At 36.4% G+C, this 17,009-nt stretch overlaps 1 protein-coding gene across 4 annotated transcripts in view; it reads left to right on the top strand.

The window, feature by feature from the left end:
- Window positions 1–17,009, top strand: part of CUNH8orf34 (chromosome unknown C8orf34 homolog) — a 128,481-nt gene that overhangs the window by 11,661 nt on the left and 99,811 nt on the right. For all 4 annotated transcript variants that reach the window (XM_017731250.1, XM_017731252.1, XM_017731251.1 and 1 more), the window contains one exon: window positions 14,532–14,560. In XM_017731250.1, the coding sequence (XP_017586739.1) occupies window positions 14,532–14,560 (29 nt within the window). The remainder of the gene's footprint in view (window positions 1–14,531; window positions 14,561–17,009) is intronic.

Below are 17,009 nucleotides of genomic sequence, written 5' to 3'. Positions count from 1 at the left end.
GTAATTAAATAATATTCACGAAAATATTCTCCCATCGGCATATATTTTGACTCAGAAATTAACTGTGTCCAAACGGTCTTCCAAAAGTCTTTGGTAGGAATTAAATCCCAAGAAACGTAGAAAAAGTTCTTAAACAACCATGCCAGGAAGTGTTTCCGTTCCTTTTGAGCTTGAATTAAGCTAAAATTTACAAATCGTTGTTCAAGAATCTTTTCAAGTTTTAAGATAAATGTCCATATGCAGCTCTGAGAGCCAAGAATCTTTCCACGGTTCCTCCATAATTTAGAGATGGAATAGCAAAACAAAAACAAGAGAAATCCAGAGTTTACTCACAAATCAGTTGCTGTCCTTAGGGATCGGGGATTGCTCTGCTCGCAATTCTCTACCATTTTTTACAGAACAGGGGGTACTGCAACACGCGTATCAGACGACAATGCCTGTGGAAAAGAAATATATATGGACCGATTCTTGATAGATGTTTCAGAGATGTTTATTTCTCCAGCCGCATGGCCGGGGCTCTGCCGAGGAACTGAGGCAATCACGGGACCCGAGGGTCCCTGCCCGTGTAGGGGAACACAAAACAACCAATGGGGAACGAGGCTGAGCAGGGGCAGGGAAACCCCGTGTGTCCCCTCAGGGCCCCTCTCCCAGGGCTCCATGGCAGGGGGAGGGCCCCAACAATAAAGAGATCAACAGAGGAGGCTGGTTTAATGAAAATGGTGGGAACATGCAGCAGGGAGGTTTCTCCTTTGTGTGGTAGCAGTTAAACAGGATAAACCTTTGTGAAACCTTAACCTCATTGATGGAGTTCAGACCTGTTATTGAAAAATATTTAGGTATTTTGTATCCATCATTTCCTTGACCTCCTAGTTTTCAAAAAAAATTAAAATATTTCAAAGCATCTCAAATAAATACTCAGAAACATGAAATCCAGTTATTTCATAATAAACCTAATGTATTATCCCTTAAACACTCATGTAACGAGTAGCTCTGAGGTTTACTGGATATGATCAGAAATAGCTGCTCTGTTTTAGTTTTTTTTTCCTTTTGCTGTCTTTCCTGTAGAAGAGAATTCTGAAATACATTTGTGGGAGCAAGTACTGCTAACAGTTTTTAAAGTATGAAATGATGACAAGTACTCTTTGCTGTGCTAGATGAAAACTAGGTGTGGCATGATCTGGGAGATATTTGTGTGAGAAATGCTTATTTCTTCTCTCTTAAAATTTTATATCTGGCAGTTCTTGATTTACTGGTGAATTTTAAGATAGGGGCATCAGAGACAGAGCTGAATGAGGAATGGAAGATTTGTTTTGTGAAGAATTTTGAGGTTCAGCATTTTTCCAAATTGCACCAAATACCCAAAACTAGTTTGCCCAAATCACACTCTCCCAAATGTTTTAGGTTGATCACCACAATTATATTCTGAGAAATTTTCCTACTTGTATTATAGTAGTATAGTTACAGAGCTTTTTTGAAATACTTTTCTAGTAAATTGATCTATCTGCATGTAAGGAGCTAAACCAACTCTGGTCAGTGTCTCTGATTTGCAGCCTTACTATTGCCTGACCGTGATGGATATGAGTGTAGTTTTCAAGCTTTTCTCCTTTAGAGACTTGTAGCAAAGTCTCTATGCACAGATACAGAAACAATTGTTTTGAATTTCAGAAGGGGTTATTTATTCACTCTCTGGAGATATAAACCAATCAGATGTGAGAGTTCAATAATTAATGCCTAAATCCACTCTTCAAACCTACATCTTTGTCTTTCCTTCAGAATATTGTGAAGGTTCTACTTTTACCTAGATCTATAACTGTACATCCTTAAACCTAAAATAGATTTTGCAGCATTCTGTGCCTCTCTTTTCCTCACAGTTTTATAACTGGAGTGTAAAACTCTGCAGCTCTTCTGGGTCCTACACTTGGACTGGGTGAATGTACCTGGTCAGCATTGTTGGAGTCTGTTTTTCATAGTTATTTCACAAATGAAGCATTCTTCACTGTTTCTTGCTAGTACTTGATGCTTTCTGGTCATTTGTCAAGATAATACAGAATTTGAATCCCATCCCCCCAAGTGATTTAAATCACTTGCAGCCTGATAATAAGTTCACTTCCATGAATGTGCTCTCTATTTCTTCATCCAGATCATTAATGGAATTATTGTCAGACCTCTTCATGATCCCATTTCAGATCTGACAACCAGCTATTGAAAGCTACTCAGTAAGTCTGTTTTTTCCCACCAGATGTTTATCTTCCTTGCAGTGTTTTCACATAGATTGTAATTCACTAATTTTTTTTCACTGAAGTGTCATCTAGGACAGTAAACAGTCTTATAGCTGAAGTATTTTGCATCTGCTTCTTCCTCTTATCCACTAAGCAAGTTTCCCAGTTGAGAATGCAATTAGACTAATTTGACGCGATTCATTCTTGATGAACTCGTGTCCGTTTGTTCTTACCACCTTTCTATTCCATTAGATGTCGATACATTATTTATTTAGCAGTTTTGTGTATGATTCTTGATGTTGTCTGATTTAGGCTTGGTGGTTAGTAGTTCCCCACATCTTCTCTTTTTCTTTTTCAAAGAAAGATACGTATTTGCCCTTTTCTGTCCTCTCTATTCTTGAAAGACAGTTGCTAATGGATTAGAGGTTTCTTCAGTTAGTTAGTTAAATGCTCTGGAGTGAATTTCACAAGATACTTGACTGTATCTAAATCACCAGCATATCTCTCAGCTTCCCTTGTCTGTCTTGTAGTTTTTCCTCTTAAAACCACTACTGTTAAGCATCTGGCTGCAATTGATTTTTTTTTTGTAAAGACTGAAGTGGTGAAAGTATTTAACACTGGGAATTCTTTGTATCATCTCTTACTTGCTTTCCTTCTCTTTGAAGTAGTAGTTCTGTATTTTAATTTGTTCTCCTTTTCTAGTGTATTTACAGGATCTTTTCTTATGGCTTTTTACGTTCTTTTATAGTTGTTAGTTACTCTGCACTTTAACCTTTCTTTTTTTTTTTTGTATCATTTAAACACTTGCATCAGATTAATTCTAAGCTATATGTCCTTGTTTCTATTCTAAGCTATATGTCCAAGGTTTTGTACTTCTGATATTCATTTAATTTCAAGGAGTAAAAAAATTCTTTGCTATTATTTCTTACATGTCAGCATGATATAAAAAAATCAAAATGAAAAATGTGAAATTTTTCTAAAAATAGAAAAGGTATAATTTTGAAAATAAATGAGGGGTTTTTTTGTTCTCCCAGAGATAGAATGTACATTGCACATAGGAAATAGGGGGCTTAAATGAATAGAAGGTCTAGGACTTTATAAGGTGCATGAAGCTCATTCTGTGCTGTACCCAAATAAACATCCCATGTGGTGAATTTTAAGAAAGCCATCACAAGCTCCCATGTCTACCTCTCGTGATGCTTGTTTTGGGCTGTCTAGTTAGTGCTTTTGGTTCTACAAGTGTGCCATTACTCTAATGCTGCATTTGATAATAATCTTATTTTGAAGTGTTGTGGGACAGACACTGGGCTCAACAGAGGGCTGAGTACACAAATGATCAAAATATATTATCAATGGCTTTATACAGCACTCTCTTTTGTTCTTCAGTATTTTAACAGGGAAGAGTGACACATGAAATGAAATGTTTGAAGTTAAATGAATTTTCCATCAAGTCCTGGATCCAATTTATTTACATTTTAAAGATAAGCTTTGGATCTTTTAGTGAGTTTCCATGAGTTTCGAGTCTTGAGTTGCCTGTTAAGCAGTTGACACAGCCTGTGAATTAAATTCTAGTTTCTATTGCTTCATTTACTTTTCAGTCTAAATACCTGCTTTGAGACAAACTTGTGCACTTCATGCAAAATTCAAACTGCCTGTAAGCTTTGGAAGGTGAGACTTGGGCACTTAGATGTCTGGTCTCTTCTGTATTCAGTCCTAGTCATTAAAACTGAACTTGCTTATATTTGGAGCCTTTCTCCCAACTGCCATCAAGAGTGTGTACGTCTGTGCTGCAGTAGGTCCGAGAAACTGATAGTGACTTCATACTCAGAGTTAAAAGTATCTTAGGAGTTTTGAGAGTCTGGAGAAGGTTACTGTTGTAATTATGGTCTAAGCGTGGTGGAGCTTGCTGATTTAAGTATACCGTTTTTCAGAGGCTTACCCACATGGGAGAACTGGGTTTTGTTTGCTTCTTCAATCAGCTGTATATCATGGAAGTGGATTTGGAACTATCAAATCATCTATTTAGGGAAGATTTTGGTTTATAAAGCAATTTACAGGAATATACTTCATTTCCCTTGTGCATGTTTAATTTTCTTTTATTGCAAGGTCTCTTACCTTTATTGTTGTCATTCTTCTTCCTCTGCTAATCATAAGGAAGAAAAGTTCCATCCTGTTTCAAATGTATGCTCTTGTATTTCACCTTCTGGCCTGTTTGCCTTTAAACAGAATTAAAATCTGTATAGCTAAGGATCTTGCTAATGAATATGACTTTGTCCTTCCCCCATTTTCTGAGGATGGAAAAATAGATAACAAGATATGGAAACCAGTGAATTATGAGAGTTTTGAGCAGGGGAAAATTGAGGACTAAATCAGTGAGATCTTGCTGCAATTAGGGGGGAACTCTGCATACTTAATGAAAACTTTGCATCTTTTATATGAATAGTTAAGGATTAGGGTGCATATTGAAAATGTGTGCATATTGAAGGTTTCAGTTTATACACGGTAACTGCATTTGATGAAAAAATGTCTTCTGCTGTGAGATAGGTACTCTTTCATAATCACACATAGCCTTTCAGTGAAAATAACTGACATTTCGTTAGTAGTGTTTGAATACTTGTTCAGGCCAGGTGTGCTCTTCAGATCAGAGGGGAAGAAACAAATTTATCATGCTTTGAATTCAATTGAAATTCTAAGGTAAAAAAATGGTAATTAGTTAACATTAACCAAAAGTATTTGATAATGAATCCAAGTCAGTTTCGGGGAATCCCAGAAAAAATGATATCTATGTACAACCAACAGGAGAAAAATCCTCTTTTGTTTCTTAATTTCAAAGGGGAGTAATCAATAAACAATCAGTAAATAAGGAGACCATGGGTTTCCATCTAGTAGGAAATATTGCTGGAAATCATAATGAATTATAGAATCACAGAATGGTTGAAGTTGGAAGGGACCTCTGGAAGGTGTCTGGTCCATCCCTGCTGCTCAAGCAGGCTCACCTAGAGCCACGTGTCAAGGCTCTTCAATACCTTCAAGAATAAAAGACCTCCAAGTCCCTCCAGAGTATCTCAAACAGTTATTTATCATAATGTTAGAATCAGTTTATGTTGTTTATGCTTATGTTAAGAAAGGCAAGCACGATCTTACCTCTTTAAGAAAAATATAAAATAGTAAAACGTAAAAGCATATGTTCTGTTTATCTTTTACAGGGAAGAAGATAAGCAACAAGAGTAAAAATCTCATAACTACAAGGGTAGAACTAGTTCTAAACAAAATCACAATATGTTAACAAACCGCTAAAATCATGTCCTCAGTTTTGTGGATGAACTTGCGAGTATGTGGGATGTGAGAAGCTTTATATATACATCATGAACTACTTGAATGTATTTAGCAGTCTGTGAAAAACACATTAGAATGGGGTTTCATTTAGAAGCTTCTACGCTGTAGGAAACCATTAATGATTTACATTACAGTTATGGAAGATGAACTTGAGTTGAATGCCACTTGCATTTATTGAAGCCAGACATTTCTGTTAGTGAAGATGATTTAACTGTAAAAGCACATCTTCAGGACACGTAACTAGACTTTTGTCAATTGCCTTATGAGGGGCATTGTTTTAAGACATAACATGTTAGTATTTTTTTTTCAATTGTATACAGTTGATCTGAAATGGACTTGAGTCTATAAAGATGACTTCCCTGTTATCAGTTGATCATCTAGTCTTAAATGTGTTCTGCTAACTGAACCACAGGACTAGTCATCATGTAGAGGATTTTTCCCTTCTTCTCTACAATCTGAACTTTAAAATTATGTTATTCTTGCATGAGATCAATGCTTGTGATTTATTTTGAGATCAACATTTTTAGATAAGCTCAATCAAACCTTTAGGGAAGATAAATTTATCTCAGTATGGCAGCTGTTATCTGATACTGCCTTTGCTCATAAAACCCACTTATTTTTAATATGATGTAGAAGTAATAATACAAAATAATGATATTTCTGAGATTGAAACAGGATGAATATGAGCATAATTATTCCTATTCAATTATAAACTGGGGCTTGTATGGCCAGGAAATCACTGCTACTTTAGTTTTAAGTATCTTTTTCCTACAGACGTTAAAATTTTAATCACCTTTGTGAAGGTATTTGCCATTCTGATCCAACCTACCCTAACTTTCAGGACTAGAGTCTTGTTTTGAGTAACCTTGCCCTTTTCTGGAACATTATTTGGCTTGCTAAAAGTTTCTCTAATACTATCGCAGAACTGGGGTTTGTGTGACTGTCATCTTGGATATGGAACTTTCTAGTTCTTAGTACAAGGGGCATTCGTGGGGCAGCAGAATGTGAGCTATGACTCTATCCTTGGCTACTGGATGCTGTGGGCTACCCATCTTAACCCACCTGCTGCAGTGTACACCTTCCCCTAAAGAGTTCTGTAGTTTTGATTATTCTCTTCTGAAATGACCTTGGCCTAGGAGAGTTTCTGGGATATAATATTTGTTGGGTACTTTGCCTTTTATTTCTCTGTGTTTGCATAATTCATTAGTCACTAAACCTAATCCTGAAACCTGTATTCTTCATTGGAGCCACTCAGAAATTTGGATATAGAAATTCTGCAAGTCTAAAGCAGAGATTATTTTGCTAGGGATTAATTTTTTTTAATCTTTTTAAAAGCCAGTATGAGGAGGAGGGATTAAATCCATGTTTTCTAGATAGTAACTATAAGATGTATAGTGTGCTCCGGTGTTGATGTGTGGTGCCTTGTAGATGACAGTTTCTCTTGTTCTAATATGGCCAAGTGTTGGGAGGAATACTGTCCTCCTTCAAGATGAATACCACTACAAAAAGTTTAAAGTTGCTTAATAATACGTGGGCATACACCCCTCATTGGTAAAAACTCTGAGGTTTCATTTCACTATGCCTTCACAGAAAATCTCTGAGTTACTATTGGAGGAAATATGTCTAATGTTGAAAGTGGTAAAATGACTCACTGTAGGTAAAGGCTATTATGACAGTCAATGACAAATGTATTTTAAAGTTCCTACACAGAAATGAGTGAGATTTTTTGGGTTTTGTGTTCTTTTCCTGGGGGAGGAATGCTTTGTTTGGTGTAACCAGAGCAACCACTTTATGTCCTTTATAATCCAGGGATGGTGTGAAATAAATAATTTCAATTTTCCTTGTGTTCAATACACAGTTCAAACAGGTACAGCCACTAGAACATACAATGCTGCCTGCTGCAGTATGGCACAAGGTTTTGCCATGGGAAATGCAAGTATATTTAAGATGGCCTGTCCCACCAATAAGAAGAACGTAAACTTTCTGTGAGAATTTAGATTTGGAGAATGCATTGGGGCAGTGAACTGCTGGACAGTTGATACGTGATATGATATTCCTGTGTTTGTGCTCAAAGCTGCAGGATTAATAATGGTAGAATAAGAATGCTGTTTCTGTCCTGGAGTTTGTTACAGAACCTGTGATATGCACTATGAGGTTGACAGTCCAACCATCCAGAAGTTCCCTGGCCTAGACTGATCCTGAGAATGAATTCTGTCAAGTTAGTCAGAGTTGCGTTGAGGTTGTCGTAGTATGTCTAAACTTTGTATGTCAAAACCCATGTGCCAAATCTAGAAAGCTTTGTTTGGCAGGTAGGAAAACTGGCTATTGGGAGCTCTGTGGCCATCTTCTGGATGTTTAGGAAAATGCATATATATTTCCTTGAATATTGAGTTAAGTAATGGTAGTCTGGCATACATTAAAGCAGTAGTATTTTATTTTCTTAAGACTGGGTGCACATTAGACTTCTCAGATGTACATTGTGCCTTTAGAAACATGTAAGTCTTTAAAAATCTCCTCCACAAATTTTTATTTTGTTTCATTTTGTTTTATTTCTTCCTGTAATTATTTAAGGACCACACATAAAAGCAAAAATGGTAGATATCCCTGAAGTTCCAAAACTTTCATTCTTACCAGAACACCAGGTGTATTTAACATATGAAAGTATTGCTGAATTTTAAGCTACTGTAAAGCTGATCAGGAATAATGCAGCAGTTAGGCTTTTTATGACTTGCCATTTCATAAATTATGAATGGTTTGAATTGGAAGGGACCTTAAAGATCATCTAGTTCCAGCCCTTTCTGTGAGCTGGGGATCTAGTAACTAGATCTAGTTACTCCAGGCCCCAGCTAACCTGGGAACACTTCCAGGCATGGGATATCCACAGTTTCTCTGGGCAACCTGTTCCAGTGTTTTGCCACCCTCACAGTAAAGAATTTCTTCCTAATATCTAATCTAAACATACCCTCTTTCAGTTTGAAGCCATTGTTCCTTGTTCTATCACTACATGCCCTTGTAAAAAGTCCCTCTACAGCTTTCTGTAGCCTGTTTTTAGGTACTGGAAGGTGCTATAAGGTCTCCCTGGAGTTGTCTCTTCTCCAGGCTGAACAACCCCAACTCTCTCAGTCTGTCTTTATAGGGGAGGTGCTCCAGCCCTCTGAGCAGCTTCATGACCCTCCTCTGGACTTGCTCCAGCAGGTCCATGCGCTTCTTTTTTTGGAGGCCCTAGAGCTGGACAAAAGTACTCCAGGTGGAGTCTCACAAAAGCAGAGCAGAGACAGAGATCACCTCCCTCAGCCGGCTTGCTACACTGTTTTTGATGCAGCCCAGGGTGAGGTTGGGCATTCTGGGCTGCAGGTGTACATTGCTGGGTAATATCAAGCTTCTCATCCACCAGCACTCAGAAGTCCTTCTACCCAGGACTGTGCTCAGTCCATTCTCTGCCCAGCCCATACTTGCGCTTGGGAGTGCTCCAGTGCAGGTGTAGGACCTTGCACTTGGCCTTGTTGAACTTCCATGAGGTTTGCACAGCCCCCCAACTCTCAAGCCTGTCAAGGTTCCACTGGATGGCATCCCTTCTCTCCAGAGTGTCAACTGCACCACACAGCTTGGTGTCATCAGCAGACTTGCTGAGGGTGCACTCGACCCCACTATCCATGTTACTAATAAAGACAGTAAACAGCACCCATCCCAATACCGTCCCCCGAGGAATGCCATTCACCACTGGTTTCCACTTTGAGCCGTTGACCAAAGTTCTTTGAAGTGTAGCCATCCAGCAATTATCCACTGAATGATCCACCCATTAAATCTGTATCTCCCCAGATTAGAGACAAGGATGTCATACAGGACAGCGTCAAGTGCCCTGCACAAGTCCATGTAGATGATGTCAGTTGGTCTTTTTCAAAAAGACCTGAACTTGTGTGGTGCCTTTTGTTTTGAAAATTAATTTTATGCTGTTGAATTGAAAACATCAAAGTCTAAAAATTGTTTTTGAAAGAGAAATATTATCACTGAGTGTAGACACATTAGGTATTGGATAAATAAAACTCTTCTGCTAAGAAGTGCGTATGCAAAAGATAGGCATTTTTAAGACTCATGGAATTGTTATTAACAATGTTCAGTTTTCTTTAAAACGAAAGTTCATTTCTTGATAATCTAGAATTGAAGCTGAATGTCCTAAGCAGAAAGCCTGTATGTGGAAGATACTTGTTCTAGACTCAGAAGGGAATTTATTTTATTAAGATATGTTGCAAAGGTTTTGAGAGGTGGCTTACATCAAAGAAGATGCTGTAGTGCTGTATTGATCATCGTCTTTATTTCTCCATACTTACTATTGTGCTTCTGCAGATTGTCATAGGGATAGAAGACTGGGAAGAGAAATCTAAGATAGTCAGGAAAAGAATGGTTTTAATAATCCATGCTAATTTTAAAAGAGGCGTGACAAACTACTGATTTAGTATTTTAAATATAGAAATCTAAGTTAAATGGCTAATACAGCGTGAGATACACTTTTTAGGCAATCTGCTTAAAATAAACATGATAATAGTAATTAAAGTATAATAAGTACTAATAAATTACATTGTTATTACATTGTTTGTTAGATATATTTCATTGAATCGTAGCATGCCAAACCTTTCTTGCAATCAGACAGTACATTGTTCTTCCAGTCCTCTTCAAAAACCAAGCTAGTGAGAGAATGAGTGTTCCGGTAGAAAGAGGCTGTGCTAGCATCAGCAGCCCCTCTCCAGATTTGTTGCTGATCAGAGATGGCAGTAGTTGTGGCTGTGGAGCATTTCTGAAGGACTGTGGAAGCGTGTTCATACCAATTATTTCGTTGTTCAGCACCCTTACAGCACAGAGGGTTGTTACATTCTAAAGTGGAAACAAGGAATTTGTCTTCCTAATTCACCAGACAACTGAGTGGGCTGGATACTTGTGATACTTGATCAAATTTTAGCACCTGTAATTACTTGTAAAAGGGAGGATTTTTTAAAGACATGAAATTGGCAGCTAGCTACCTAAATAATTACCACGATAAACCTTGTCCATGAGCCTTAGCTGATGGAAGCAAACTTCTCACCCCTTTAGTTGGAATGGTTAGTAAGAGTGGTTGGTCTGTTGTACAGTTGTCAATCGCATTATGATATAAAACTGTGTCAAACGTTGTCTGTGAGAAACAGCTGCTATACGAGAAAAGGTAAAGCATACTCCTTTATTGCTGGAGGATTTACCTTTGACATCAGAAGACCTCTCCCAGCAAAGGCAGGTGAGCAGTTTTAACCGTTCCCTTCTTTTCTGCTACTCAGTGTCTTGCAGCAGGGCAAGGATGATGCAGCTTTAGAACTTCCATTCTCTATGTTCATCATCATGCAGAATCAGGCTTTAAATGCGCTAAGCTGAGGGAAGTCAAAAATAGTTGTTCATAGTAACTTTTATTCTAACAAAGCCATAGGATTTAAGGTTGAATAAACTAGATGTGTCAGTTTTTCTGGTGTTAGAGTTTTTTTGTGATTAGGATTAAGTTTAGATGGAAAAGGCTACCGTTTGAAGAAGCGACTAAATTGTCAGGTTAAAATTTCTTAGTGTATGGACATTTTGGCTATACCTATGAATGTTTTGCCTAAAACTGAAGCGTTGTTGCCATTTAGTAGTTTCATGGAATGGGCTTTCCCTTTGCCTCTAGTATTCTGTGATTTTATAATGCTGTTTTCCTATTTAGAAGATATAAAAAGTAAATGAAAATGATTACAGAAAATACAGAGAGCATAATCAATTACTTGCTGTCACCTATGCAAAGAAGTGAGAAAAGGGTTTTCTTTTTGAAAAATTCTGATGTCTGGATACTAGTAATTACATGAACTGGAGATAGCAACCATTGTTACCATTTCTTCACAGAAATTCAACTATTTTAAATTGTCAGTGTATTACTTGAAAATAAAGTAACTGAGTAACCTATTTGATTACTGAAAAGTCATGAATCTGCTAAGGGTGAAGAAATTAACAGAAATCCTAAATACTCCTGTACAATAACGGTGACTATCTCTAGTTGTGTTCTCAGGACTCGGGATTAAGGTTTCTTTGGTTGGGTTGTTTTTTTAATGTTATGGTAAATAGGCAAGAGTTTTAATTTTTTTGAGAAGTTGTTTTGTGAAAACCGGAGTCCACATTGCTCCACCTGACATCTGTGCCCAAAAATTGATGTTGCTGTTATGATTTTTTGTCTACTGCACACAGGGTGCAAATCCCCCTCCTCTCAAATTCAGCCAAGATATTCTGAGAGTTTGGCAACTGCAAAGAAAATTGTTAAGAGTTGGGCACACACTAACTATAGTGCAGTAGTGTCTTGGAAGGAAGTAAGTGTTTTTACAATCCAAGGTTTTTTGGGGTTATTTGTCCTAGCCTCTGCTAATGGAGTTGTGTTATCAGTAACTGAAAGAATGCTGTTAATATTAATGAGGCTCAAGACGTAACAAAAAGATCTGTGTGACTGACATGGTAAATACCACCTCCACAAGAATCACTGTGCTAAGATTGCTGTAACAAGCTCCTTATAAAGTTTCTTCCCCAGAATCCTTTTTCTTTTCTATTGATGCCACATTAGAGAGAGAGAGAGCTAAAAAGGGTTTGCAGGTTTAATTCTGTGATTGCAAAGATCAAAGATTTCTAAATTTGCAAAATTTTATTTTGGCAACATGTCCTCAGAAGCTGCTAATTCTCTACATGCTTGTCTAAAAAATACAGTTTGTTTTAGTGTCTTGATACTGTTTCCAATTTAGTAAAGAAGAAATCTGAGGCATTCTGGTCAATTCAATTATTCAGTTCAGTCTCTTCTCTAAATTCAGAGTAAGTTCTGGAGAGCAATAGGACTTAGACAAAGAATTTTACTAAAAGCACACTCATTTAGACTATAGATGTTTTAAAATTTTATGTAATTTAATCAGAGAAGTTAGTAAAGCTTTTTGAGTGAGGCATATAGTAGTATGTACTGCTTTTTCCATTTGCTACTTTGTACTTTTAGTACTGATCTTTGATAGGCAACGTAGGTGATTGGGTAGTAAAAATTATTTGGCATTTTTTTGGAACAGAGTTTTGGAAATGACAGGATTACCTTTTGCATTTTCTTTTACCATACTTGAAAATTCGTATTTTTGAGGGGTAAGTCAACACAAGATAAAATTGCCCTTCCATCCACTCCCAAGTTACAAAGACCTATTCATAGAGATATGTGAAAGCAGAAGAAAAGGGTACCAACCTTTAATATAAGGGAATCAACCTGTATCAGAACAAAATAAACTGTATTAACATTATGGGAAATGGCTGAGAAAACGTAGTTTGACTGGTTAGAGAGAGAATATATGTGGTTTTAGAATGGATTGACCTTGGTTATGCAAAATGCATTCATGTGATGGTTGATGGTAATCAGGTTTTCAAAGATGAGGTGAAAAGAAGCTTGAATTAGGTTTTTACTACCTTCAAGAGTGCACTTATATTCTCTCTAGAAGATGTCCATTTGGAACTGGAGAAATTCATAGCACCTTATAGTCTGGTGCATAACCAGGTTATTATGCTCTTTGGGCATTAGTGTTGTGTCTGGGCTAAATAATAGTCTGAAGTTATTAAAAACTGGTTAATTGCAGTGAGGGATAGAAGGATCAGTCAAAACAGATCTTTTTCAATTTAATCTACTTTAGTACTATTGAATTACTGTGAATATTTTGTTAACTCATGCCATATTTCTTATATGTTGATGAGGTCTTTAAATTATAATTGCAGTTCTCGTAGCACTTTGTTCTTTTAAAAACAGAAATTGCTGTAAGGAATTCCTCTAAAGTGAGAATTAGCCAAATCGAGTTAATCATGAAAAGCACAGTAAAAAACCCCAAAGAATTCATGTGGTTGTGCTATACCAAATCATATAGACTTATATATATGTATATGCTTATATATTAGCTTATACGGCTACACTCTTTAGTGTGATTTTAGAAAGAGTAACTATCTACTCAGTTGGTACTACATATTTTGCAATGTCAACTCTTGCATTCCGTCAAAGAAGGTGTCTTGATAACATGATAAAAATTAGAAAATAATTTTCAAATGTGTGTTCTCCCTATTTATGGGTACTTCTCCACTTATTTTCCTCCACCAGGAGAAGCTTTTCTTTGGTTTTTGAAGTTCTAATCTGGAAATGTTTCTCATTAAACCTCATAAGAATCTAGGAGATGCTTGCTTCCAATGTATCAGAATTTTCAACATGGTAGCATTATATATATGATGACTTGATTATGCCTTGTGATATACTGATGTGTGTAAAAAATTAAAAATTCTGAGACCAACTCTGTGTACTTAATGTGCTACAGAATAGAAATAATTGAAACATGACATGATGGAAGCAGGCATAGGGAAGCCTTGGGCAGGCATCTGCAGAAAAGATGAACAAATATACAAGTTCTTTTTCAGAGGATTTAGAAAAAGTTTTGTATTCTATTGTGAAATTTTCTTTATTCTCTGAAGTTCCACCTATTTTTATAGGATCATTTCTACATTTCATTGTGAAGAAAGAGAGAAGAGAAATGTCCATATTGCCCTTAATTGCAGCATAATGTGTTATGCATGCTGGTCAGGGTGAGATTTGCATAATAATGTGTCCATTGGTAAATCTGATATTGCTGATTTAATTTTAGAAAGAAGATAGAAGTATGCTTAAATTTGTTGTCACTTCATTGGCACATCTGCTATTTTCATTTCCATAGTTTTTTGAAAAGTCATTTTGATAATATTGGAGCTGAGAAAAATGAAGAGTGTATTGTTTCCAGGCAATTTCACTAACGGAAAAAAATATGATACATTGTATGGTACAGCAGCATGCAGAGAACAGGATGTACAGTTTTCAGATTTAACCTTACTTTTACTTGCCGTAGTAAAAGACATTTATAGAAAGCGTTTTTCTAAATACTTTTTTATAATCTGTTTTGTTTTCAGGCATTGCTATTTCTGATGAACTTGATAAGGTAAGATTGATAAAAGATGCCTAATGAACAGTACAAAGAGACACATGATTGTGATAAGGCACATGCCACTCTCCTGGCATACACGCTTCAGTTCTGTTGGGTTCAGAGGAAGTTTGGGTATGGAAAGCTATATGGGTAAGTACAGTGTATGTGGGTATACAAAGAGCTTGACCCAGGATGGGCTGTCTAGTATGGAAAAAAAACTCAGTGAGTTTAAGAGACTCTTAATGAGACCGTGGAAATATGTTTGATCTTGACGCCATCTTTGCTTAATATAGTCTGTTGGATTACTTTGTGTACTTTTGGAAACATTTAGCCTTGAATACCTTTTATTCATGAAATTGAATTCTGCGTTCCCAGATATGATTTGTGAGAATATTTAGAAATTATTTTTACTTCCCAGGTTTACTGAGGAATGCACAAGGCATAAAGATCAGTCTTTACCTCCTTGCTGAATGCAAAAATGGTCTCTTCTGTTCTGGCCATTTTTGATACTGTACACAGTTAACATGCATTTTAGTTCTAGCTGTAATAAATTCTACGTTGAAGGAGTAATCAAGCTAGGTTTTTTTAATTACTTAAGGAAACAGAACCAATTTTTCTTACCAATTCTCAGCAGTGAACAGCAGTGTGCTTCTAGTGCCAAGAAACTTGCATTGTGTTCTTGGTGTCAGAAACCATTGCTGTCAGGAAAATAAGATCAAAAGGTATATAAGACAGAGGAATAATGCTTAATACAGAACACTTCTGTTTTTAAATAACTTTTATTTCTGCTGGTAAAATGAGGACACAAATCTTTCTGACACAAGTGCATATAAAATACCTTCACTGCGTTCTCCAAGGAAGGCCGGTTAGGTAAGACTGATCAATGTTACCATGCAGTAGTGCACCTGTGGCTGCCATTTCCAAACTATGGCCTAAGTCTTCCTACTCTTTCCATAACTGGGCTCAGAAGTGATGTAAAACGCAATTAGAAAGTCCTTCCATTAGAACTCTCACCTTTAAGAATACTTATGAAGAACTCCATTTGTTTTTGGTTTTTTTGTTGAAAAAAACTCTATAAGATACTGTTTGAGAGAGGAAAAAGACAGTTTAGGCTAGATCCTGGTATCACATACTTTTAGCAAACAATTTCTGGTTGGTTTGGATTTTTTTAAACTATGATCTCTTATTGTTCAAAAAAATTAATGTTTTTTGAATTTAATTATTTGGTGTGAAAACTGAGATGGAGAACATAATTGGGGAATTTCCACAGGATCCAGCTTGAGTGAAGAGTTAGGGTTTTTTTGTTACTATATACTCTATTTTTTATAATTTGAAATAGGAAGGTAGTAGGTTTTTTTTAAATAAAACTTGGAATTAAGTTATATACATTTGGTTCTTATATTGAATGTTCTTGAAGTCAAAAGCTGTTTGTACAATAAATAAAACCGCAAACAATTAAACTCTTTAGAGTACATTGTTTGTGCAGTATTTCTTAGCAGGCTTTAGCACAGATTTAGAGATGAAGAGTTGTGGGGTATGCCCCACAAAGAGTGATTTTTTTATCTCCATGGTGAGACTTTCTTAGTGAACTTAGTGAACTTTCTATTTCTTGTTTGACCCTTTAAGAATTTTAATGAATGTAAAGTCTAGTCTGTGTTAAGAATTTAAGCATGCCCAGGACTATTTCATGGAATCCTGCCTCCTAGGAATGATCCCTTACACAAGCTAATTCCTGAAATGTTCCTGTGTCTTGTTTCTACATGTATTATTTGTCTTGGGCCAAAAGCAGCCAAAGACTACCTGATAATAGTTGTTTTAACATTCAGAAGAATTTGGTTCTATTTCATCTGAATGTGTTCACAGGTGATGTTTATTTTTCAGGTCCAAATGTAGTCAAGTTTAATTCTTTCTTCAGAAATACATGCTCTTACTAAAGCTTCCGTATCTAAACTGTGTCAGCACTGAATAATTTTTGAAACCACGTTATCTTTGGTTTGGATTAACAGTTTAACTCATCAGATGCATGTCTTGGGTCTAGAACAGCATGGCCAAACTTGGCATTGGATTCTGTTAAAACATCGGCATCGCGTAGATGTTATGAGAGACATATAAAACTCTTCTGTATGCTCTTCCTTGCTTTATTTTCCTGATGATCATGAATATTTTGGGGAACTAAGACTATGACAGAGCCCATAATTATGCTCTTTTATCTGTGATTTAAATTATGAACCTTAAAAAACCAGAGAATGCATGTATATGTTTCTTTATTTTTGTTTCTGATTGTCTGTTTTTAAAAAATTATTTCTCTCTGGCTTCGGTAACCTCTAGTTTCCTTTGTCAGGGGAGTACTTAATCAGTATTGTTGGTTGATGCAACTCCTCTTCTAAGTAATCCAGTTAATAAGTTAGTTGCTTAGTTACTCGAGCATTTGGATTTGGAAAACCAGTTTTCTCTGAATCACTTT

Source organism: Corvus brachyrhynchos, unplaced genomic scaffold, assembly GCF_000691975.1.
Source record: "Corvus brachyrhynchos isolate BGI_N302 unplaced genomic scaffold, ASM69197v1 scaffold633, whole genome shotgun sequence".
Lineage (NCBI taxonomy): Eukaryota > Metazoa > Chordata > Aves > Passeriformes > Corvidae > Corvus > Corvus brachyrhynchos.
Note: the sequence above shows the minus strand (reverse complement) of the source record. Positions and strands in the feature narration are given on the sequence as shown.